The sequence below is a fragment of the Sciurus carolinensis genome, chromosome 12, assembly GCF_902686445.1.
Source record: "Sciurus carolinensis chromosome 12, mSciCar1.2, whole genome shotgun sequence".
In the NCBI taxonomy this organism is placed as follows: domain Eukaryota; kingdom Metazoa; phylum Chordata; class Mammalia; order Rodentia; family Sciuridae; genus Sciurus; species Sciurus carolinensis.
Window position 1 is genome coordinate 81623695 of NC_062224.1, and position 25187 is coordinate 81648881.

At 46.7% G+C, this 25187-nt stretch overlaps 1 protein-coding gene across 5 annotated transcripts in view; it reads right to left on the reverse strand.

Moving 5' to 3' along the window:
- Positions 1–1518: 1518 nt before the first annotated feature.
- The window catches only part of Srgap2 (SLIT-ROBO Rho GTPase activating protein 2), a 237876-nt gene continuing 214207 nt past the window's right edge, over positions 1519–25187 (reverse strand). For 2 of the 5 annotated variants that reach the window (XM_047519791.1, XM_047519790.1), the window contains exons 18-23: positions 18612–18836; positions 14805–14884; positions 12520–12700; positions 10850–10996; positions 6944–7268; positions 1519–4874 (exon numbers count right to left, since the gene is read on the reverse strand). In XM_047519791.1, the coding sequence (XP_047375747.1) occupies positions 4491–4874; positions 6944–7268; positions 10850–10996; positions 12520–12700; positions 14805–14884; positions 18612–18836 (1342 nt within the window). In that variant the 3' untranslated portion in view covers positions 1519–4490. Of the gene's footprint in view, positions 4875–6204; positions 6300–6943; positions 7269–9721; positions 10101–10849; positions 11740–12519; positions 12701–14804; positions 14885–18611; positions 18837–25187 lie in introns of those variants that run through there. The other 3 variants (XM_047519792.1, XM_047519793.1, XM_047519794.1) reach the window with 3 other exon arrangements.

Here is a 25187-nt window from a genome sequence, read left to right on the forward strand (position 1 = left end):
TGAGGAGGATCATGAGTTCAAAGCCAGCCTCAGCGATTTAGCGAGGCCCTAAGCAACTCGGTGAGACCCTGTCTAAACAAAATACAAAAAAGGGCTGGGGATGTTAAGCACTCCTGGGTTCAATCCCTGGTACCTAAATAAATAAATAAATAAATAAATGGCATAAAGGTGTGGGCCAGGGCTGGGGGTAGGAGTCCCCATATTACCATGAACATAGGGAACCCCTTGGATATGAGAAACCAGTTTGATCCATCCTCAGGGGTATCTGGTATTAGAATAAGTCCTCTAAAAATAAACGTGGGCTCTAGAACTCATTTTATTTGAGGGGTTATTTTCTTCTTTTATTAGTGTGTGTGTGTGTGTGTGTGTGTGTGTGTGTGTGTGTGTATTCCCACGGGAGGAAGGAACTCACAGATGTATGAGAAATCAAATAGTCCCAGACAAAGTGGGAAATGTGGACAGAACAAGAAGGGCAGATGGGCTGGGCTGCCCACACACGCTCCCCATGTAGACGGTAAGGACAGCAGTATGTACCAAGAACCAATTAGTCAACCATCCCAAAGAACGCGCTGCTGGGCCCAGTGCACACACCTTATCCCAATGACTCAGAAGGCTGAGATAGGACCATCCCAAGGTTGAGGCCAGCCTCAGTAACTTAGTGAGACCCTGTCTCAAAATAAAAAGGGCTGGGGATGTGGCTCAGGGGTGAAGCTCCCCTGGGCTCAATCCCCAGTATCTCCAAAATAAGCAATCAAACAAAACCACAATAGAATTCCCCTAACTGCAGATCCAATTCCTCCTTTTGTAAGAATTTATTTATTTTGTATTTTTGTAGTGAAGCCTCCAGGGGGCCAGTTTTAGAGGTTTCAGTCCATAATCAGTTGCTTTGGGCCTTTGCTAGCACACCATGGCATGAGCACATGGTAGACCCAAACTGCTCAGTTCATGGCCAGAAAGCATCAAGTTACCTTTGACTTTGTTATAATCCAAATCTATAGACGAGACAGCAGCCCTGGTACCCCCGCCCCACCAGCAGTGCAGGCAAGTTGGTCAGCCCTTCTCCCAGATGCAGGGAAGGTCAATGGGATGACTCAGGGGTCTGGTTACGGAAGAAAAGAGAACCTCTGGCCTCCCTTAGCTGGCGAAGTTTCCAACCAATGTCTCAGGCCTCGCTCCTCTAAGTGGAGGACTCTGACTAAAGATAGAAATGAGAACAGTCCTCACTGACAACAGAGAAGGCAGATTCTGTGAAGGAGCCGGTTCTCATGGCAACAGACTGCCCAATGGTTGATAAACCTCTTAGGTTCCACACATGCACTAAATGGAAATGCTGGGGGCTGAAAATCCACATCCTAAATGTGACTCTGCTGTGCCTTGTGAGGGAGAGAGAAGGTGGCTAGATCTAAGGTCACCTCATCCCTCCAGTTGCCAGGCAGGCTGTTTGCATGGACAAATCACCATCCTTTCTGGGCAGCTATACTCCTGACTCAGGAATTGCAGGGAGTGGGGAATGGATATGAACTGCAGCATCGAAACCTAAAAATGTATTTTATTTTGAAGTTGTGCTTTGGATTTTCCCCAATCCAACATCTGTTGAGTGACAGTCTTAGGTTCACACAAAGCATCTCCAAGCATACATACAATATTCCAGTTATCAACACTATTTTAAAGAATATACCATTTTACACAAACGTGACATACAAGTCAGACGCCACAACATTGCAATTCCCTGGAAGATCTAACTTCTCTTCTGAACATGAAGTCCATGGACACCAGCCCTTCCAGTGGTCTGTTCATCCTGGTGCTGGGGTCACTGCTCCTCACCTCCTTGGGGAGAAACCAGGGTGCCCTGAGGAGGTTGGCTGAGACCAGTGTTTCCAGTTTACAGGCTACTGGCTGCAAACTCCTCTATTTTCTAAATTGGGATGCTGGTGGCTGCCCCCACCCACTTCCTCAAAGACTGACCCTTCACAGTCCACACCAGGAAAAGGATCCATGCCACAAGGGGCAGAGCGGGGCTCTTGGAAGCATCATGCTGGTTTCGGCAAGCATATCTGAGGAAGACTGGTCTCCCCAGACCCTGGGTGACCAGTTCCTTTTGGCTTTTCGGTGTAAAATCACAGTGTGCAACCTCAATTCCAGTTGACTACAGTGAGTTCTGCTGAGAAGGACTCTCCTCCTAATGGTTCCTAGTCCTCTCGACAGGACCATCTTATAGGTGTCAGGAGCACCAGAGATGGGAAGACAGCTCGGCTCCCAGAGTTGGGTTTAGTAGGTGACCACTCACACTGTTCAGTTCATGATGCGAATCAGCAGATGGACACTGACCAAGGGGATGGCAAACACAAGTCATGTACAGGGTTGAAAGAGAAATAAGGCAAGAGCAACAGAACAGGCCCCAAAATGTTGTCATTAAGAAAGCTTTGCTTCTACTTTCTTAGAGGGGAGGGTATTAGAGAGAGGGGGAAAGAGCAGGTATGAGAACCAAATTGATCAGTTGGATTAAAAGGAATGTCAAGTGAAGGGTGGACCTTCATTTTCAGTAAGGAAATAGATCCTTAGGTCTGAAAGCCCCCTCTTGACTCAGAACTTGTGTAAGTCCAGGTCATGACAAGGAACAGGCCACTAAATAGCAACAAAGATTGAAATCTAAAGGGCTGTGGGTTGCCTCTTACAGGCTGACTTGCTTTCCTGAAGGTGCTCTAGAGTTCTCCAAAACTTCAAGATCTTGGAGGGGTTTCTTTGGGGCCACAGATTATCCTTATTAGTGTTCCCCCTACCCCTGGGCTCCTCTTTCCTTTCAACAGATAAAAAACATCTACCACTTTCCATAGATCCAACTACCAACTTCACAGGTTGGTCCAAAAAGGATTTTTTTCTAGGTCAAAGCCAAGAACCCTCAGATTTTACTACTGAATGGCAACCCACTGTCTCTCTCCTGGACTACAGAAAATAATAAGGCTAAAATAAAAGTGGGGTTTTCAAACTAGAAAACATAAGGAGGAGGAATGAGCTTTAGCTTTAAATAGCTGTCTGCTACTTACGAGCCTGGGATGTGGATGTCTCCCTGGTATTCCTGGAACAGCGTGACGCTAGAGGAGCCAAGACCACAGGCACCAGGTTTAGAGTGGATTGGAGCAAACAAGGTTATCAGTTTTGCATTTTGGAGGGGAACCAGGAAAAAAGTCAAAAGATGCAGCATCTAATCTTTAATTTTCTTTAGGTTCTGTCCTTGGGAAGACTCTAGAGCCTGTGAAGTCAAAATTCCCTTACTTATCCTTGAATAAATGAAAACTGGTTTTCAGGGGTAGGGTCTCTCTTTAATCTAACTGGGGCTCCACATGCCCCTGTTGGTCCCTGGAGAGAGGCCTTATAAAATAACCAAACCAAGGGATAAACTTAAAATAAGTTTATGTTTGGGAACAATTTTTGGATTGGCAAAGTTGAACCTAATTTTTTAATAGGATAATAAATTTTATGTTTTAAGTGCTCCCCGCCAAAATGGAAGAAGGACCCATTTCTTACCTTTTTCAAACCTGCCATAAACACAATAAAACTTTAAGACTCTTTACTCTAAAAGGAACCAGCTATAAAACTGTCTTATACATGAAAATGTCTTAAATGGAAAATGGTCCATCAGAGACAATGATATGAACCCGAGAAAAGTCTATACATTCAGAAAAACTTTTAAAAGCTCCTTAATAAGATTGGGATGTACTTCTACAGGATGGAGGAGAGCAAAAGCAAACACCAGTGACCAACTCACAACAATAGAAAGAAGACAGAGAGAAAACCCCCACCCCAACACAGATTACAGAATTGTCCCAACCTGCTAAATTTGGAGAGATTTCAAATACTAAGTTCTCTGGCCCAGACAGAATAAAGTTTGTAACGGAAACAGAGACCCCTGGTGGTTCTTATGTGAACTGCCATAATAACTTACAAAGAGACTGACCAGGAGGAAGAAGCAACACCTGCCAGAGACTAGAAAAACCTCTGTGTGTGTGTGTGTGTGTGTGTGTGTGTGTGTGTGTGTGTGTAAAATGAAGAATGGACTATATATGCTTCTTAATAATCAGTACCCAAAACAAGATGCCACTGAAAGCTGGATGGCCATAGCCAACCACCTGGTCAAGGCATCCCCTGTGGTCCAAGGGGACTGAGACTCAAGTTCACGTCCTCATGACTTGCCTTGCCAGACTTCACAGTGACCTGATAATGAAAAACTGTCTGTGGCTAACCTAAGAATGGTAGGTACTGCAGCTGGCTGGATTACGACGACTGGGGAAAGCAGAGGGCAATGGGAAGGGAAAGGAAAGGTGGTAACAGGAGCTTCATTCTCAAGGTTTTGGGTGATGGGGAGGCTAATTCCTGCAAGAACAACTTAGAATCTAATTTTCAACTGAAGTCCCCAAGCTAGTTAAATAGGAAGATTTTAATAACAGTCAGTCCCTATAGTCCCCTTGTCTAGAACAATTAAATTATACCCCTCAGACAGTACAAGACTTGTCAGTGGACTGTGGGGAAGCTGATGAGTTGACACCAGGGCTAGTGGCATTTGTTTTGGGGAAGACAGTGGGCTTGGGCCGTGTGGCTGGTGGTTTGACTGGGGCAGCCATCTTGACAGACTTGACAGGCCGGAAGGCGCAGGCGATGTCCCCAGCAGTACTGGCGCTGCGCTGGAAGGCAGGCTCAGGGTCCTTGAGAAGCTGGGTGTGCAGAGGGCTGGAGGGCTCTGAAGTGGGGGCCACCACTGGGGAGGTTTTGAGGGGCTCCAAGGTGTCCAGAACCACATCAGGGGTGTGCTTGACGCTGCTCTGCCTCTCTAGCTCCCGCAGCTCATTCAAGGCAGAGTTCATTGTTGCCTCAATATCCTGCAAAACAGGAAAAAGAAGGAGGTGAGACAAATGAAGGGACAAGTCCCCAAGGATCCTATTTCAACAAGATAGGCCAAGTCATGAAGAAACCAATTATAAAATGTCTAGATTATTTGACTTGGCCAAAATCCTTGAACGTGTGAATGCTCAGAATGTGGGAAAAGGGAGGCTGGGAGATTTTTAACTATCATGAATATTTTTCCCCCTTTAAAAAGAATGGTAGAGCTGGTTTTCAACTACAGTCCTTGGCTTTTAGAGATAGATACTGAAATATTTATGCATGAACTATATGCAATCCAGTTGTGCGGGTGGATGAACTAAGAGTGGCCAGGAGTTGAGTTGTAAGTACACAGGGATTTATTATCCAATTCTCTCTATTTTTGTATATGTACATAGTCAATAACTTTTTCAAAAGGGGTAGAGATTAAATATGATCTTTATTTTCTTGAACTTCAAGACCAAAGATTAAGAGGATTAGTCTTTCCTCCGTAGGAGCTGAGGAGAGTTCCAAAGCCCAGTCCTTCAAGATTCATCAGGACAATCCCTACCCCTAAGTAGTGTTCAACTTGAAACCATTTCCTTCTACCCATCACCATGAGAGGGAACCAAAGAGTAGCCAGGAGGGGAGCCAAAGCCCACATAGGTGAATCACCTGCAATCAATGGAACACTCCAGATCTTAGGAAACAGCAGTCCTAGCCCCAGGATTAAAGAACCAAAGAACCTTTTTATGCAAGCCAGCTGCCTTCCAAGGAGAACTCCTAACTCCCCACCACCCTCCTCCAAAACTTGTGTCTGGCACCACAAACCATCACTAGGGCTCCTCCTTGGGATTAAGCTCACATGAAAGATTGTACGCTCCACACAAAGGTCCCCATTAAAGTTTCTTTGTCCTATGGAGTGATCCATGGTTTCTCTTGACAGTGATTCAGTTTCACTCATTCCTATGACACTCTCAAACTTCCCCAGCTCTCTCAAATCTTCAAAATGCTCTTGCCCCTCAGTTTCTCTCTGCAACTAGAGTCTGTCCCACTCTAGCACAGCTTTTCTGACATTCCTATTAATACCTGGCTAAGGAAGGATCCAGGAGGATTCCCATGGGACAAGGCAGCCTGCCTTCAGGAGGCACAGAGGCAAGAACAGAAGGCCAGCAAAGCAAGACATCTCAGGCCCAGAGCTTGACACCGGGCTTACCATTACAGTTCCTTAAGCAGAGCACCAACAAAGTCAATAGAGACCACACCCAGCCACTATTGCCCCTGGAGGATGGGTGAGGAGCATCTCAACCCAGTTGAGACACAGGGCAACAATGAGCCCTTAGTTCCTACCTGGTCTAATGAAAATTATACAGTTGGGAGAGACGTCTGAGAGGACTGGCTGGGGTGGCCCCGGTAGTCGGATTTTTAGAGATGGGGTTGGATCTCTAATATTCATGGAAAATAGAGAGGCATCAGTGCGGTGCAGACTGTGAAGGAAGACCTGCAGTCAGGGAGCTCAGATCCCCTGCATTTGGAGCCTGGGGTTGGAAACAATTCTAGTGCTTGAGCTTCCAGGGGCCAGAGTATTTCTGAGTATTTCTGAGTATTCAAGACCAGAAGCGGGTTGTGGACTGATCATCTACTAACCACATATCAGAGATCAGTCTGAGGAAATGGAATGATGGGAATGGGCAGAGATATACAAAGAGGGCCAGAACTGTACCCGAGCCTAAACCCTCAGGAAGCTCATGAAAGCCTACCAGGGTCTTAAGACCTAAAACTTGGGCTGAAAGCCCTATGAAAACACTCTACTGATTGGCCTTTAAAATCAATAGGTTTCCAAATGGTATATTAACAGGAGACCAGAATTCTTACATTGTATCTTCAAGTTCTTGCTGGGGACAGAGGGACAGACAATTTCTGGGCAAGAGGTCTTATCAGATCCATATGTCCAAGAGTACCTGAATTCAGTACAGAAGGTACCAAGCATCATGGTGTTCCAGGTACTGCCATAATTAGCATGGATTGCCCAAGTGGTAGAGACAAGTGTGGACTCATGCTAGCTGCTTGTCTAGAAGCCAGCAGTTACCTGTGCAATGACCTCAGGGTCCATGGGCCGGTGGTTATTGAAGCTTTTTGACCTTCCTGCTGTGGCAGTCTTCCGGATCTGTGGACTGTCTAACCGATTCTTCAGGGATGAGTGGCGACTGATGGAATTGAGACTCCCGTGTCCGCTGATGGAACACTTATCTGGACCTTCCTTGGGGAGACTCTGGCTCATGATGGGCTGGGAGGATGGGCGGCAGCTAGCCCCCACCCCCGGGGAGGAGGAGTCAGTCAGGGAACTGCTCAGCCCATGGCTGTCACTCCGAAAGGTTTTCCGGATGCTCCCAGATTCTGGACGCTTCCTTTGCCTTCAATCACAAACAGAAAGGGCGGGGTGATCAGGAGCCCTGGCTCCAAGAAAGATAGGATGGGTGAAGGGGGCAGATGTTGGCACCCACGGACTTCTGGAAGGAGAGGCATACACAGCCCCTTCTCACCTCAGTTCTGCCTTCTTTTGCCTTCTCCCAGTGTCTGTCCCCTGCCACCCCCACTTGGGCAAGGGAGAAACGGATACTTACTTGGTGGTTGTGGGCTTTGAGTTTTCAACATGAAAGGTGCTGTCAGAAAAAACTTCTGATTAAGAGAAAGTTTTTGATGGGAGAAAGAATATGGAAAGACCCACTCTATTACCTGCTTTGAACGGAAACATAAGGCCCCAGGTAGGAAATGTCTCACCACCACCAAGGAAGTGGGCAATAGCTGGGAAGAGATTTCACTTCCAAATTTTAGCTTGCCTCTTGGTCCAACTACAGGGAGACTGTAATCATTTTGGGCTGTGGCAAGAGATTGCTGGTGCTTATTCTGCAGACATGGGACAGATGTTTCAAGTGGCTTCAATGTTGCAGACTCAGGGCCCAGGGTGTGCATTTTCTTCGGGTGGAAAGACATCCACATGACTCCTATGTCACCCAGCGCTGGGTTGAACCCTCACTCTAGGCCAATTTGTTTCACACCATTAAGGTTCTTGAATGAACTGGCTTGGCAGAATCTTCTATGGGTGTTGCCTGATACTAAATGTTTTCATTTTGTCTTGGAATCGGATTTTAAAGGAACTAATCTAAGAAGCCACGAAGTTGCTAGTTCAGAGAGCAGTTGGAAAGCTCTGATTTTGAATCTACTAAGGGAGACGGGGGCTGAAGCAGGACTGAGGGTGGAAGGAGGTGAGGTAGGACTCTGCAGAGAAGGGAGTCTATGAGGCAGGGCAGGTGCTCTAAGCCAGTTCTGATCCTGTTCATTGCTGAGGTTTTCCTCATCTTTGTGGACCTGGGGCCTAGCCAGAGACCTGGTACATAGCAGCCACTCTCTGCAATATCTGCCTGTTCAGCATTTCTAGCCTTGTGAGTCAGCCATTCTCAAGTGGAAAAAGGATATTCTCAGAGTCTAAGAAGGCCTTTCTGAAATGAGCCCACCTCTGCAAAATTTTTTCTCTGACATCACTAACTCCAACTATAGAAATGATGGCTCTCTCCCTCCCCAGCTCCTCAGCATCCACAGCTCTGCTTTTTAGCTTCGGCTCCATATGGTCTTTACCTTACCGACTACGGCTCTGACACCAGGGACCATGTCTTATTTGGCTCTGAATAACCAGCACTCGAGTTCAGCACAATAGCTGATGCTTAATAAATGTGTGTAACTAAATCAAAATGCCACACCCTAATAACTCCTTTCTGATTTTCTCTTTCCATTTGAGAATGGCTGACTCACAAGCCTAAATCTGCTGAATAGGAAGATTTATGGGAGTGACTGCAGCATGCTGTGTCCCCAGTCAGGCTCTGGGGACATAAAGATGAGGAAGACAAGAGTTGTAGGTTCCAGAGAGCTTAGCGTGGAACCAGAACAAGGGAACCTAACTCAGTCCTGGGGAACTTAAGGGTGTCAGAAAGGCTTCCCCATGAGGTAAATCTTTAGAATGAGTCTTGAAGGGAGAGGAGTTGATCTGGTGAGGGAGGAGTCAGCAGATGTGAAGGCGCAGGGGGAGAGAGAACCCAGGTTGCTCAGGAAATGGAAGGAGCTTGGAGGGAGGGATGGGACGAGGAGGCACGGACTCACTCACATGGCCAGCCATGCTGGGGGACGTCCCACTGACCGGCTGGTGTCTGGATAGGCCTGGTGAGGCCATGGTGCCTTGTCATCTAAGAACTTCATTATGAGAATTCTGATACTACCAAATAAGGAGTTCAAGGGAACTGCCTTAACTTTCTACCAGATGTTCCTCTTTGACTATTTCTGTTGTCCCTCCCTCAAATTCTTTTGTACAGATGGCGTCAAATATAATATGATGACTTAAAAATATGTACCTAGGACTGTGGATGTAGTCGGTGGTAAAGCACTTGCCCAGCATGTGAGAGGCCCTGGGTTCAATCCCTAGTACTGCCCCCTCCCAATTTTTTAAAAAAGTACCTAACTAAATATCTGACTGCCTCCACCAACCCTGCCTTGGTTTCTGGCTTAATAATAAGTTTACAACCTTATGAGTATAGGCTTATAATTAACATAGACTTGTAAATAAGGAAAAATATGTGATTAGCCCATAGTTACTTTTTACTAGCTTACCCTCCCGGCATGGCAGTATGCTGGAGGGAAGTATAAAATCCTCAGTTTTTTACTGGTCTGAATTAAATTATAACTACACTGAGTAAGTGAGCTGAATAAACTTACTTTATGAACTTGAGGGTGAAAGAGATGGAAAAGAGCCACGTGTCCCAACCACTCCCCCTGCTACCGTCTGGTTGGAAAAAAGCCAAGAGATCTGGCAACCTGGTGTAGTTTAAAAACAACAAGCATCTTTTATTCTCCTTCCAGTCTCAGTGTCCAGAGGCTATGGTTAACAGGTTTTCAAAGTGCAAATCATTTCATTCCTCCAAAGCCAGAGGGGAATAAAAACTGTACATCATCTCCAATCCATATTCATCAGGAGCGCCCTGGGGCTTGTCATCCTGCTGGCTCTGGGCCAACTTTCAGGGTCTGGCGGAAAGAGGTCTGTAGGCTTTGGGACTTGTTGTCTGGCCCCTTGAGATGAGATTAGTTCTCCAATAACCTGAATGCCTCCCAGGGAGGCAGCAGCACGCAGGCCAGGCGGGCGTGGAATCCCTCTAGACAGCCAGCTTGGGTGTGGGTGGAGTTAAAACCCCAGGATGTTGCTAATGGCACAATGAAAGCTGGGGGTCAGAGGTAAGAGCCTACTGGACAGAGGTGGGAATCTGCAAAGGGGTCGCTGGGGAAGGCTGATACACAGGGCTGAAGCAACAGGAAGAAAATGGAACATTATTTCTCTTCGCGTGAAAGGGCAGAAGAAAAGGGCACCAGGAGTCACAGAATGAATAAAGAGCTCAGGACAAAGCTTTCCTTGGAGCACAGTACTCCTCTCTCCTCCATAGGAGTGAATGCAGGACAGGGGGAGAAACAAGACACGGGATATCTAAATAAGTCCACCTGGCATAACACTAGCTTGGTGGAAGACACACAAGACTTTGAATCTTCAGACAAACAAGGGTGAAGAAAGACATCAAACATATTATTTGAGTAAGAATTGAAAGAGAAGGCACCTCTAAGAAATGGTAGAAAACCAAGTTGCATAAAGTGACCAACACTTTGGTCACAGTTTTAGCCATAAGACTTTAGGAAGACCTGGGTGGACAGACACTGTGGGAACACACAGTAGAACACCTTTCCACAGCATGACGGCAGCTAGCTGGAGACCTGGCCTGCCCCCAGGCCTGTGGAAGTGTCCACAGGCCCGTCGCCTTGCAGCAGCGATGAACACATGCAAAGCGTTAGGCCGGGGAGCTGGGAGCCCTGCGCGCAGCGCGGGAATGGAGGGGTGAGGTCAGGGACGAGGCTGGGTGGTGTGCGTTGTACAGGGGAGCAGAAAATGAAAAGCAGAGCTTACTTGTTGATGTTTGCAAGGTAAATATCGGCTACATGACCCCCACTGGGACAGCTGGCCCCCGCTCTGGCTGTCACCTTTTCTTCAGGTGGCTCAGAAATGACCTCAATTTCAGACTTTGGGCTGGACCTCTCCACGACACCGTCCTCGCTGGGGGAGAAGGGGCAGGCAGGCAGGGAAGAGGGAAAACAACAACAACACAAAAAGCAGTGTTAAATCGGCAAGATGGCCCCCCAACACACACGCGACCCCACACGGCTCTGAGGCAGCAGCGACACCTAGCGGGGCAAGCTCTGTGAGCAGAGGCAAGGAAACCTAAGGGCCTTTGGAGGTCAGGGTCATTTAAATAAAAATAAATAATCCGCTGAGTTCATGGGCTCCTCAGCTCCTCAGGAGGCCTTGGCTAGGGGACACCTGGCTTCGAGGCATCTGCCTTCTACCCCACGCTGCTTTCCTGTGGTGGCCATGCTGGGGGCCACCTCCCGAAGGAGGCAGAAGTCCAGGCTGTGGTTTATCTGCTGAGGTCCCAAGCACTGCCGGGTTAGGACAGTCAGCTCTGCGGTGGCTCTGGAGATGCCGACGTCGAGGCAGGACACGGCCACACGGCCACTTTGTTGTAGCGCATCTAGCCTCACTTAGAGCGTCCAAGCCAGTCCCAGGTCTCTCCACTGCTCTCCTGGCCCCTCTGGCTACTGATGATAAAGAAAGCCCCATTCTCCCCCACAATTCATCTTCTCTCCATCCTGTAGTGAAGTCATAATGCTAAATTTGGGAGGGTCCTGTCCACGTACAGATCGCCACCAGGTTTGCGATGTTATCAACACAGGGAGGATTTCCCCGCAGAACGAGCCAGGGAGAGGCTGGGAGGGTGCAGACTCACTCAGGATATCAACCTTTAAAAAATAATATTAAGGGAAGGGCTAAAAACAGTGACAGTATTGTATCTGAGGGAAATGAATGGGGGCAGAAGCAGGGCAAGGGACAGGGAAGCAGGTGTGGGTGGGCCACAGGGGATGCTACTTCCTGCCCAGGAGACACTGCTTCAAAGAGTGGGAATATATCCCATCCAATGAGATCTCTCTGGGACCTTGCTGGATCAGTTGATCCAATGAGGGACTGTTGTTTCCTAACATCTGTTTCCCTATTTGCCCATCTTTCCCCAAGTCAACCTCACCCAGGTTAAGCAAACTAGGTCACTTCCACAAAGCTGCTTAAGCCAGATTTTTCCTAGAAAGTAACTCCTCATTTTAATTCACAGGTGAAAAACTGCACCAATAGCTCAGCAGGTGGGGTGCACATATTTCCTTAAAAGAAGGACAGAGAAGTGAAAATGTTTCCCCAACCTGATCTTTCCAAAAAGGAAATGTATGTGGTCGAATAAAAAGTCCACATAAGCACTCATCAGGCATTTAAATGTGGATGAGCACTAGTTGGTAGGTCTCTAAAACAAATGAATCAGGGAGTGACTTAAAAGGGAAACAAAAAATGGAGAGATTTTAAAAATTCTCCATGTAGTTGGAAGGCGACCCCCTTCAAGCAACTGTAAACCTTGGAGCTGCATTGGCGTTCCCTGGGGGTTGGTCTCCCTCAGACTCCCATGGCTCTGGAATTGATGTCTCACTCCCACAAAGTGCTGCCCGGAACTACCCCAAAGGTGCCAGGGCCCGACGTACGTGTCTTGGACCACGATGTACTGATGGGGGATGAGTCCGTCGATGCCATTGTGCCGGCCTTCCCACCAGTCATCAGAAGCCCGCTGGTAAAGCAGCAGGGATGCTCCCTTCTTGAAGGACAGTTCTCGGGCTGTCCGGCCCACGTAGTCAAACTTGGCAATGGCCTCAATGGGCTCACACTCTGGGAGAGCAGAAAAGAAGGAAACACATATTGTTGGGACCTACAGACTCAGGAAACTGGGTGGAAAAGCCCAATTAGCTGGACTTTCAGTGGTGGAAGATAACCCTGTGTGAAAAATAAGCCATGGGCGATCCATGACACATGTGACTCCAGGGCACACTGTGCCGTCACTCTGAAAGCTCTGGTGTTCTCTTCCCTGCCTTCACTCCTGTTGTCCCTTCCACCCAGAATCCCCTTCTCTTTGCCTGATGAAACCCATCAAGACACTGCTTCTCTGGCCACTCCTCTGGCATAAACATAGCTCTTGACATTGCTTCCACCTATCGTCAAGCTTGTACTGGCCAGGCGCAGTGGCACGTGCCTGGAATCCCAGAGGCTGAGGCAGGAAGATCGTGAGTTCAAAGCCAGCCTCGGCAACTCAGTGAGGCCCTAAGCAACTCTTTGAGACCCTGTCTCTACATAAAATATAAAAAAAGAACTGGGGACCTGGATTAGTGGTTAAGAGCCTCTGGGTTCAATCCCTTGAACAAAACCAAACAAAAAACCCCACAATTTGTTGTACTATATTTTTAACACTTATTTCTTTTGTGATTATATAATAATTCCAATAATTGTAGAAAAGGTATCATACTACAGTTTAAATAATTATTTAGGTTACCCGTCCTCTTCAGTAGAACATGAGTTTTTAGTCTTAAAGAGAAAATACTTACCCAATCAACTTTCCAAGGAGCAGAACGTGGAAATGCATTTTGTGAAAAATGCATGTGAAAGTAATTTGAGAAATTAAAAGGGGTTTATGAATGCTATATATTTTTACTTTTGTGTGGAGTTTCTGTTTACTTATCTGTGAAATGTGAGTATGAGTGTGTTAATCATTGTTATCATTATGTTTATCTGTCTTAGGCTATAGGTAGAGATTACATAGTGGAGAGAAGCTTCCAGAAACTAGAACCTGAGAGTCATATACTCTGGGTAGTAAAGAGAAAGGCTGCTTCAAAACAAGAGCATGATTAGGTAAGCCCTGGCTAGGAGGTCTGTTTGGGGGTGGAGGTGGGTTGGGGTGGAGATTTCTCCACAGCAGGCTGACCAGAGAAGACCCATCTAAGCATCCCAATCTCAGTTCTCTAAAGCCTCAGAATGTCACTTGACCTCTCTGACCTCTGTTCTCTCAACTATAAAACTGTGGCCCTGTCTGTTTCACGAGAGATCAAGGGATAGCATGTCTTGAGCCTCCAACAGTGTAGGCTAGAGGCAGCTCAAGCTCAGTGTTAAATCCCTAGTTCACCCACTCCCCTTGGAAGGTGGCAAATGATCACACTGCTTCTCACATCGGGGTCTAAATAAGCGGTCCTAATTTTCTTCTCCTTTAAAAGCTGGCCCAGGACTGCAGAATTCCCAGTAAGGCAGAAAACAGGCAAAGCTCTGCAAACTCTGCCATTTCATTCTTGTGCCCAGAAAATTCTGAGGCCCCCTTGTCAGCTGCTGAGACTTCCAGAGCCCAAGTAATCCAGAAATGGAGGTGTGGAACTGTTGGAAGCAGGGAAAATGTGCTGGCTGCACAGGCCCTAATAAATCACGGGCACGGCCCAGGGGCTGGCGTGTGACAGCTGAGCATTCCACTCCTGGATGTGCACCCACCAGGCAGCTCGGCGCTCGCATGTCTGTGCTCTGGACAGGGTCAGTTTTTCCAGTCGGCTGGCTGCAAGCGTGTGGTTTCTCCTCATTCCCACTCCCCTCTGGCTCGCTCCCCTTGGCTCTTGGCATCTAGCTTCTCTATTCCCCAGGCTTGCTGTTTTTCAAATGAGCTTTCACTTTGGTCTCAAGCTACCTGGCAGGAGTCTGGGCTGAGATAAGGGACCAACATCCTGCTGGACTCAGGCTAGACAAGGAGCTAGGAGGCAGGGCAAGAAGGCTGAAGGGCCACAAAAGGTCTACTCTCTCCCCTGTGCTCAAACACAGAGACTGTTCTATTTGAGGATTGTCCTCTAAGGAAGGGAGATAGGGGAGACAGAAAAACAGTCAGGGGACTATTGGGCAGGAAGGTTCATCGGGGGCACAGGACTTCACCCTGGCAGCCCCATGACCAGGAAGCACGGCCCCATACCGTCATCACTCGTGTGGTGTTCTGCAGTCACATCCTGGGTTGAGTCTTCAGCCGAGGTAGTCTCTCCATGAGGGCTATCACTGCAACATAAGCGACAGTAACCAGGATGTCAGCATCTGCTTACAAAATTCTCATCCCCTTTATACAGCCTCCTTGGAGCAAGGGCGTCATATGCTCTAAATAAGCATAGCACACACATGCTCAGGATGAAATATACACCTCTAGAGGTTCTCTGTTCCAGCTCCTGCTACGAAATCTATTGAGACTATTTGGAATGTAGACTGTCTCCAGACAAATGGAAACCCTTTTGAAATTATCAAATAAATTCTCTAGAAAATGTAGAAAACTTCTCAAGGAGTTGTTTCTCTACATGAATTTGTTCCTGGTTTTCAAGGAGGGAGTCTGGTAGAAGGGAAGTATTGGACTTTATCATCAGCTATATCTGGATCCCAGAATCACTTCTCACACTTGATAGTGGTGTAACCCTGGGCAAGTACTTAATCTCTGTAAGTCCCAGTTGTCTCATCCATACACTGAAGAAAAATGATCTGTCCATCTCAGAGTTGGGTGAGGAGTCAGTGATACAATCTAGTGAAACATTTGGCACAGAAGGGTACATAGCACTTCCTTTCCTTCTTTCTCCTTTTGCTTGAAGTCCCTAGGTTGTTTTGTGGTTTAGCTGTGTAGTAGTGAGAAAGTAGGAGGTGACTCATAGGCGTGGGTGGAAAATAAGAGCAGAGGAACAAGAATCTGCTGCGGATTAAATTCTGAAAGATGACGGGATGAGTGTTGGGTCAAGATTTTGAAAAAAATGCATGTTCTCTAAAACCATGCAGGGAGAATAGGAAATGGCCAGGAAGATGGTAATTTCTACTCCTGATCTCCTGGCTCAGGGACTTCAGAGCAGATGGAATATCTTACTTCCTAAAAAGCAGAGAAAAACCCTATTAGTGTCTGAGGTTTCCTCGTCCAGCAGTAGGACATAACAAGAGAGCAGAACTATGGAAGACCCAACCCCACAGCCTGGCCACACAGTCTCCACCTCTTGCTCTGCAGCCTTTCCCTTCCTATGGCGTAGGTCCTATGCTCCTAGGAAGTTCCTCAAAGACTTAGATGACCAGTTCAGGACACTACCTGGGGGAATAAGTCAGTTCCAAGGAAGTTTCTCAACTCCACAGAACATTCTGGGAGAACATCAATAGGGATCCCTTTTTGTCAAAAAAGATAGCCACAAATTCCTTATATTTTTCTGTGCTTAAAAACCCTCTGACGAATTTGGTAACATTCTGGAAACCCTGGGTGGTGATAGTGGTAGGGGAAGCATGGGCAAAGGCAAACCTTTCTCCAGGATGAAGGTTCATTTATGTGGTCATTCACTAAGGTAACAGTACTTGAATTTCAGGGAGCCCTGGAGGGCTTTTTGAAAAACAAACTGTCCCAGCCCCAGAGTTTCTGCATCACCAGGTCTGGCTGAAACTGGAGACTGCATTTTTCTTTCCTCTTTTTGGTCTGAAATTGAATCAGGGGTGCTCTACCACTGAGCTATATCCCAGCTCTTAAAAGTCCCGTCTAGCCCTAAAATTCTATGCTTCTCTTATTTGATCCCTCACCCCTAACAACACCCTCTGGCCCCCTGTCCCCCAGGCCTACCAACACTGGAGGACCCCAGAAGGAACCTACCATGTGCTAGCAGGCAGTCCTAGAGAACCAGGTTCCAGTTTCAGGATTGGGAAGTATAATGAAATGGGTTTGCTCCTCGTGCCCACAGCTATTGGAGGCAAATGGCCTGGTGCCTTCTCCCCTGTGGTCCTGATCTCCTAGTCATTCTCCAGGGTTCTTGGGGTTCACCTCCTATATCATCTTAGCTCACTTTGCTGGCACTTTTCTGTCTTCCCAAAGAAGAGAGAGAAGAGGCTGGGAGCTTCCACATGGGTGTGAGTCTAGTGGCTGGATGGTCCCTCATTCCAAGGTCACAGAATCCTGCTCCTTGCTGCCTCGGGTCTGAGGCCTCCCACCTAGATTATGATGTCAGGTAATGTTCCTCGATTAATCTTATGGTGTTTCTAGAGGCTGTTAATAAATGTCAGACACACACCAAGCACAGGGGGCTGAGAAGAAAACTGGAGGAAGGTGCCCACCTGTGAGCACATTCTTTGGGCTGTTTGCTACCCTGGTTGGGAACTGAGGGGAAGTGGGGGTTCTGTTCCCCGGGCATGAGTCCAAAGCTATGGTGGTTTGATATTATTATTATTATTATTTGCAGTGCTGGGGGTTGAATCCAGGGCCTCACATATGCTAGGCAAGCACTCCACCACTGAGCTACACCCCCAGCCCAAGTGGTTTGATATTTGAGAAGGGCAGATGTTCTGCTTGATTTTCGAAGGCAGGTAAAACAAGAACTGGGACACACCATTCCATAGCTCTTCACTACTAATACAAGGGGGAAAAATCAACTTTTCAAATTACATGCATAAGGACAGCTCCCTGGAGCTCACCAGCCAATACCCTGAGACCTGAAGTGACACCCTCCCAGTCGCCACAAATCATCTGTCAGTGACAGAAAGCTTTCTCTCCTGGCAGGCCATTTGAGGGTACTTCAGCTCAGACCCAGACCTGGAATCTGCAGTATAGCAGAGAGGAGTGAACTTAGGGATGTCACAGCATTAGGATGTTCATAGAGGCACGGATATCAATTTCTTTACTGCTTGGGCAGGAGTCTGTCCTGTGGGGGTCAGGGAGAAGTGTGGACCAATTGGCCTCTAATTAAGTAAACAGCCTCCCTTGTTCTCCCCTACCTCAGTCAATAGCAATGGGGCTTATGGGGCTGGTGAATTGGTTCCAGATGCTGCATTCAGATGGAATCTGATTGGGGTTGGCTTGTGCTTTCAGCTCAAGCTGAAACATTATTTAGGTGGAAAAGGGAGAGGGAGGAGAGGGAGGTAGGGGATGCTAGGGATTAAAAGAGAGAGGAAAATGACACTGAAATGGTATCATGGGTGGGGGTGGGGTGGGGCTACTGGGATAACGAGTGGTCACTATGAGAGAAGAGATCAGGATTAAATCCCCATCACCATAGCCTGAAACACTGTCACTGGCCTCTCTCTGGGTTGCAGCGACTTCATTTCTAACATAGAAATATGATTCCATTTTTGGGAAATGATTCATTATTTTTCTAATGGAGGGATCTAGTAAAAATGTACCCTAGGGATTCCTTTTAGATCTCTGTTCTCATAAAAAACCTTGCCTTACAGAATTTAATCCTGCTTCAGGGTGAGACATTGCCTAACCTGCTAAAAGTGGAGCTTACTCCTCTTTCTCTTCACAAGTTTCTGAACTCATTCTAAAGTGTCATCTTACAAAGGCACAGTCAGGAATTCATGCCTCATATCTAAACTTTTCTCAATAAGAATGGGATTCCCGGGACTCAGGACTGTTTTCCTCACAATACATAGCATAAGTAGAAGTCCGAGGGACATTATTGACTAATGAGCAGCAGTTCTACACACAGTATTACTATTAACATTGAATTAATAGTATTACTATCAATGCTGTTGTCATTATCTTTCAGGATGGTCCCTTACTACTTTGAATTCATAAAAAAGGGAGCTGGCATGAAGTGGCACTTACTCCACAGGTGGGGCTAAGGTAAGGGGACTGCCGGAAACATCCCAAACCCTGGCAGCCTGAAAAGTCTAGGAGTGAGAGGTTGGAGGACCTGGGGGTTTCCCTTTCCTTTCACTTGGCCATCTGGCCCCCATGCCAGTTGCACTGGTGACCCCCACCCTCCTCCAACCCTAAGCCCCCTACCAGTAATCCTCCATGCTTCCTCCTCTGCTGTAGACAGGGCCCTCCAGCTCCCTGGGGTTTGGGAAGATGTTCTCATGTTGGATGATGATGGTTTTGATCAGCTCATTCACGTGGGCTTGGCAGGACACCTGGTCGTGGCCCTCCGGCACTGACATCAGCGAGGGCCCGAAGCAGATGGCGAGGTTGTAGGGGTCCATCATGTTCTCTTCACTGAACTGTGATAAACTGGAGGAGAAGGGAAAGGAGGCAAGCTGGAAAGCTCTCGCATGAATGCCCAGAAAACACAGTCACAGGAGGCACTGCCAAGAGCAAAGGCAGAAGGTCCACAAATTGCCACCTGCCTTTGCGCGCACCAGAGGCCTTCTAGAAAGTCAGCTGGACAGAAGAGGGTGACCATCGGATGGTCATTCAGGAGCCAAAGAGAGGTAAGATGGAGGTTCCTACTTGTAAGTCTGACCCTTCCTTTCCACCATTCAAATCTTCCTTACTACTCCATCCTCACCCCTACCCATGACCTGATCCACGCTGCCTTGAGAACATGTCACTCTGCGGAGCTAAATATGGCTCCCACAGACCAACCTGCTAAGCTGCCCGATCAGATGGGGAACCTCAGCTTGCCCTGGTAATGATATGGTCAGGAGACACAGGCATTATGCACTGTGCACCCTTATTATAGAGCGAAATGATCACATTATTAGGGCCATTCCTTTCTAGTCTCTAGACTTGTTACAAACAAATAGCCAACTGATTAGCTTTTGTAGTCCATCAAGACATTAAATTTCTTTCTAGAACAGCTAAGGCAATCGTTTGTTCATTTTCATAATATCCTCTTATACTATTACATTCATGATTTACTCTGGAAAAGGTCAGCATACTGTTCAAATTCTGCTCAGGCTTCCTCTGGATGCAGCCTGACTTTATTACTAGGTATTTATTTATTCTGGGAATACCCCCTTCTCAGTCAGCAGCTGCCCCAGCCACACCTCCAATCTTGGCCAAGGACGGAAGGCCCTCAACCAGCCAACCAGTCACTGCACCTGATGAGTCTCTAGTGTCCCCTGCTGTCCAGGCACAGAGGGCTGGAATCCCCCACCCCTCAAGCCTGAAGAGCTGTGAGCTCTGCTCAGGAGCAAAGTTCTCCCTCATGAACCTGAGCAGGAAGTTCCCAGCACCGATTCTGACAGATCCTGGGAAGAAACCAGAGCCCTCTGATGCTGAGCTGCAGGCCCCAAGACTTGGCTATCTTCATCTGAGCAGCTGTCCTTCCGAATTGGGCAGAGTTTATTTTTAATATGCCCCACATCTAGACTCACATTACAAAGCTGTAATGAGCTGTAACCCAAGGATTCTCTCTTCTGATATGTGCCCCATGCCCCTTCGACAATGGATGTGATTAACTGTCATGGAAAGAAAGAGTTGAGAGTCACTGTTCTCAAGAACCTAGAATCAAATGAAAGAGAGGCCAGTGACTGAGGTTATAAATCTCAGTGGATAGCCAGAAGTGGTGGCACATGTCAGTAGTTCCAGCTTGGGAGGCTAGGGCAAGAGGATTGTAAGTTCAAGGTCCGCCTGGATAACTTAAGTGAAACTCCCATCTCAAAAAACAAATACATTTTTAAAAAGGGCAGGGATTAAGATGTAGCTTAGTGGTACAGCATCCTGGGTTCAATCCCCAGCACCAAAAAACAAACAAACAAGCCCCCCCAAAACAAACAAACAAACCCACACTGCAGGGAATGGATTGCTTCATAGGAGTTCTTCCTTGTGTGTATGTGTGTGGAACTGAAAATTGAACCCAGGGTCCTTGCTCATGTAAGGCAAGTGCTCTACTCTGAACTATACCCCCTCAGCTCTTTTCAAATTGTTATTTTGAGGCAGGGTCTCACTAAATTACCAGGTTGGCCTTGAACTTTTAGGCCTCCTGGCTTAGCCTCCCAAGTAGCTGGGATTACAGGCAATGCACCACTGGGCCTGGCTTTCACAGAGGTTCTCAAATATTTAATTTTATAATCCTTCCCTGGATCTTGAGTTAAAGGAAGCAGAGATTTAGGAAGTATGTAAGTTTAGCTCTTGGTCAAATTAAAACCAGAGAGACAGGAGAGATAATTACCCTAGTAACCTCAGTAGAAGGACTGAAGTAGGAGGTAACACAGACTCATACTGAAACTAACCCCGGGCTGGTGAGATAGGAGGCTTCAGCAAGGCCATGTCTCTTTAGTGTAATCTGACAGTGTTTTGGTAACATGAAAGAAAACCACAAGTTTCTGGGAAGCCTGGTGGTCCGAAAAAAGCAAATTCTAGCTCTGTGAAAGATAAGGAACATCGGAAGCCTACTAAGGAGAGGACTGTTCATTTCATAGGTAGTTACAATGACCAGGGACTTGAGGAGGATGCAATGTCATGGTCTGTGGTCTCATCAGTCTAGGCCCATCTTATGACTCCCAATAAAAAAGCAGACCAAGATCCCCTTCTCTTTTCCAATCCACTGTGGGAACATTCAAGTTAGTGCCTAAAGCAGTGGGTCTTAACTATTTGGGGGACACAGATGTCTTCAAGCATTTGACAATTGAGTCAGGCATGATGGCACATGCCTATAGTCCCAGTTACTTGGGAACCTGAGGTGGGAGGATCACTGAGCCCAGGAGTTTGGGGCCAGTCTGGGCAACATAGCAAGACTCGATTTCAATCAGATCAAAAAAAAAAAAAAAAAAAAATGGAAAAAACTAGGGATTCTACAGAAAATGTACACAATTTTGTGTAACATGTCATGGTGTTAATAATCTTTGAAGACTCTGAAGGCTGTAGCTAGTACGAGATCTCAAACACCAGCTGGGTGTGGCAGCACATACCTATAATCCCAGAGGCTGGGAGGCTGAAGCAGGAGGATCATGAGTTCAAAGCCAGCCTCAGCAACTCAGTGAAGCCCTAAGTAACTTAGTGAGACCCTGTTTCTTTTTTTTTTTTTTTTGTGAGACCCTGTTTCTAAATAAAAAATAAAAAAGGGCTGGGGGATGTGGCTCACTGGTTAAGCATCCCGGGTTCAATCTCTAGTACCAGGCAATGGGAGTGGGGGATCTCAAACACTAGACACAGGATTTTTATTCTTATAGAAATATCTGAGATGAATAACACTGGTAACAACTTCCTGCTTTAACGCTGTGTATTTTTTTCTGTTGACTTATATCTATGCCATCTCCTATAAGAGACTGTGTTTCTACAGTTTAAGTCTATGACACAAATGAATTCATCAAACTTATTTGAACTCATCCTCTTGTGTGCATCTTAAAAAGGTATGGCATAGTGGTTAGGAACCAAGACTTTTGGGGTGGAGGGAGACAATTGGGGTTGCCATGGAAACTTGTTTTCATCATGCACATTTCTGAATTTTTTACTTTTTGATATAAGCATTTGTCTGATTAGATTGAAAAGAAAAAAAAAATAAAACATTTCAAGGATATTAGAGTTAAACAGGCCTGAGTTTTGATTCTTGGCTCTGTTGCTTCCCACTAGTTCTTTAATGTGGGTCTAGTTTCCTAGTTTCTTCATTATAAAATGGGGGCAATTAGCTGGGTGGTGGAACATGCCTGTAATCCCAGCAGCTCGGGAGGCTAAGGCAGGAGGATTGTGAGTCCAAAGCCAGCCTCAGCAAAATTGAGATGCTAAGCAACTCAGTGAGACCCTGTCTCTAAATAAAATATAAAATAGGACTGGGGATGTGACTCCGCGGTTGAGTGCTCCTGAGTTCGATACCCGATACCAGATAAAATAAAATAGGGGCAATTATCTGCCTCCTTCACGGAGCTGTTGGGGAGATGAAATGAGACAATATATGCAAAGCACTTAACACAGTGCCTAGCACACAAATTGTGTTCAAATATTTTCTGTAATTATAATATTCCATTTGCTTTTTGATACAGGACAGGGAATGGAAGTCAGAGCTACTGACATTTGGTAGTCATTAATTTACAGGATTCTACCTATTTTTATTCCTCAACAGGAATTATCTAATAAGCTGAGGACTCCAGAACCCAGACTCAAAACCTTAAATCCTCAGAGAGAGTATTAAGCTTTGGACAGACTTTTTTGTTTGTTTTGTTTTGTTTTGTTTTCTCTTAGTGCTGGGGAGAGAACCCAGGCCTGGTGCGTGGAAGGCAAGCACTCGACACTGAGCCACAGCCCCAGACCTGATTTGAGTGTGAGAGGGATGAGGAGATGTTGTGTTATTGGCCACACCCCCAGGAAAACGTGGAGCTGGGAAACCCTGGGCCTTTTAAAGCTTTCCCAGGTGGAGACCTTCAGCTCCCCTCTACAGCTGTGATTTACCAGCCTTCCGCTGACTTCCCCAAGGGCTCTCTAGGAGACAAGAAAGGAAAGTTAATTCCAGCTATCCTGGTGCACTTTCAGAGGCATTCCCTCACTCCCCATATCCATCTTCTATGCTCCCTGCATCTGTCACCTGGCTTGCCTCTGTCCTTATCTTCTGCCTGCCTTCCTACGCAGCATATTCCATCCTCTCTCACCATCTCAAGAGGATTCCTGCAGCCACTGTCCTCGCTTTCCTTCATTATCAGTTTTCTTCTCTCCTGGTCATTCCCACATGCCTATCAACATGCAGTAATACCTCTCATCTTTAAAAAAAATTCCTTTCTTAACCCCACATCCACACCAGATATTAGTTTATTTGCTTCTTGACATTGAGTATACAAACGACCCAAGAACAAACCATAGCCAGAGATAAAGGGTGCACATACACATACTATAAAGAAGAAGGGTCCTTAAAGTGTGGGCCCAGGCAGTCTCAACGATGCCAGTGATTGCTACACCTACTGGTAAGTGCACACTTATCAGCTGTCATCTTCCTGGGGAGGTGGAGGTGGTCTTCTTTATCACCTATGTCCTGCATTCTATTAATTATTTTAGGAAACACTGATTATTTTAATGCTATGTCTTTTCAATGTGACACTTTGATTAATTTGATAAAATCAATCTTTTTAAAATCAAATAAAGAGCAAAACAAAACAAAAAGCTGGGTGTGGTGGTGCACACCTGTAATCCCAGCAGCTCGGGAGGCTGAGGCAGGAGGATCACGAGTTCAAAGCCAGCCTCAGTCAAAGTTAGGCGCTAAGCAACTCAGTGAGACCCTGTCTCTAAATAAAATACAAAATAGGGTTGGGGATGTGGCTCAGTGGTTGAGTGCCCCTGAGTTCCATCCCTGGTACCTTCCCTTCCAAACAAACAAACAAACAAAAACCCAAAATCAAAAAACAAAACTAAAAGAATAATCTGAATTGGTGCAGTTGCCACACTTTCTTCAACAATGGCCATCATCTCCAGCTCTGCAAGATGCTTAGTCTATCGTTTCTCCTCCCCTGCTCAGAAAGAAAATGTGTGGAAGAGAAAGAGGAAATTGTACTTTCATCCAGAGTCACCCCAGGCCCTCCCTGCTCCTCCCACCCTATTTAGCCACCACTATCATGCTCTTTGCTCATGCTGGACTCATGTTGAGGGCAGGTATTGGTCAATGAGGGGAGACGATGATTGGTGGCCCTAAGGGGACTGACTAACTCAAGAGTTATTAGCAGTTTGTAGGTCACATGTGAACACACTGTGTGAGTCATGAGGGTTTTAACTTCAAGGCAGTTTGCATGCTGTGTCAAAGGCCCAGTCATTGAGTGGAGCAGACACAGCCTCATGGAGACCAGGATCTCTACAGCTCTGCAGGGCAGCAGTGGGCCTACATGATCATGTAGGCACCTCTGACAGGGCCCACTTACCCAGATAACTATAGGGCCAGGCTGACCTTGAACCTGTAAGCAAGCTGACGCTTGTGAAACAGCCTGGAAGCTGCATTTCTTTTACCCAGAAATCAACCATGTTATAAACACTCCATCTTCACAAAGAAATATGTGCCCAAAATACCCTGGCCCCTTGATTTACTGTTTGTCTTTGCTATTTTGATAGATTAATGGGTCCAGAGAACTCTTTCTCCACTATATGAAAACTCACCAAGTCAGAATGATGATAAATGACATGTGATGCCAGCCTTCGAACTATGGAGAAATGAGGAGGGCTGGGGACCGTAGTGAACCCGGGAGTGCTGCCCCTCTAGAGGGCAGCCGTGACCCCATAGGGAATTGCTACCTCAGGAATGCCGGTTCAGTATTGCCAGGTCTAACCACTTTTCAAAAAAACTAGGGCTTGAAATGTCTAAAAAGTGAAATCCCCAAATAGTTAAAGTTTTCTAGACACAATAGACCTGCAGGAAGCACGGCCGGGTACCTTACCTGGCCCTCGGTTGCCCATTTATAACCTTTGTTCTGGGTTGTAGCGGGAGAGGTGGCAGTGAAAGCCAAGTGAAGAAGAGGTGCCAGACGGGAAGCACCACGTGTTCCTGCTTCTGCCTTCACCAGCGCTGGGACCCAGGGCTTGCCCTTGGCAAGGACACAAACTTGGAAAAGAAGAAATGCCCCCATCTCGGCCCCAGGCCTTTCTGGTTGAGGGCAGACCTTCCTTTAGCTATGCTCACTTCCGAGGTGATTGGCTAAATGTTGGCGATACTTGGGTGACGCTCATACC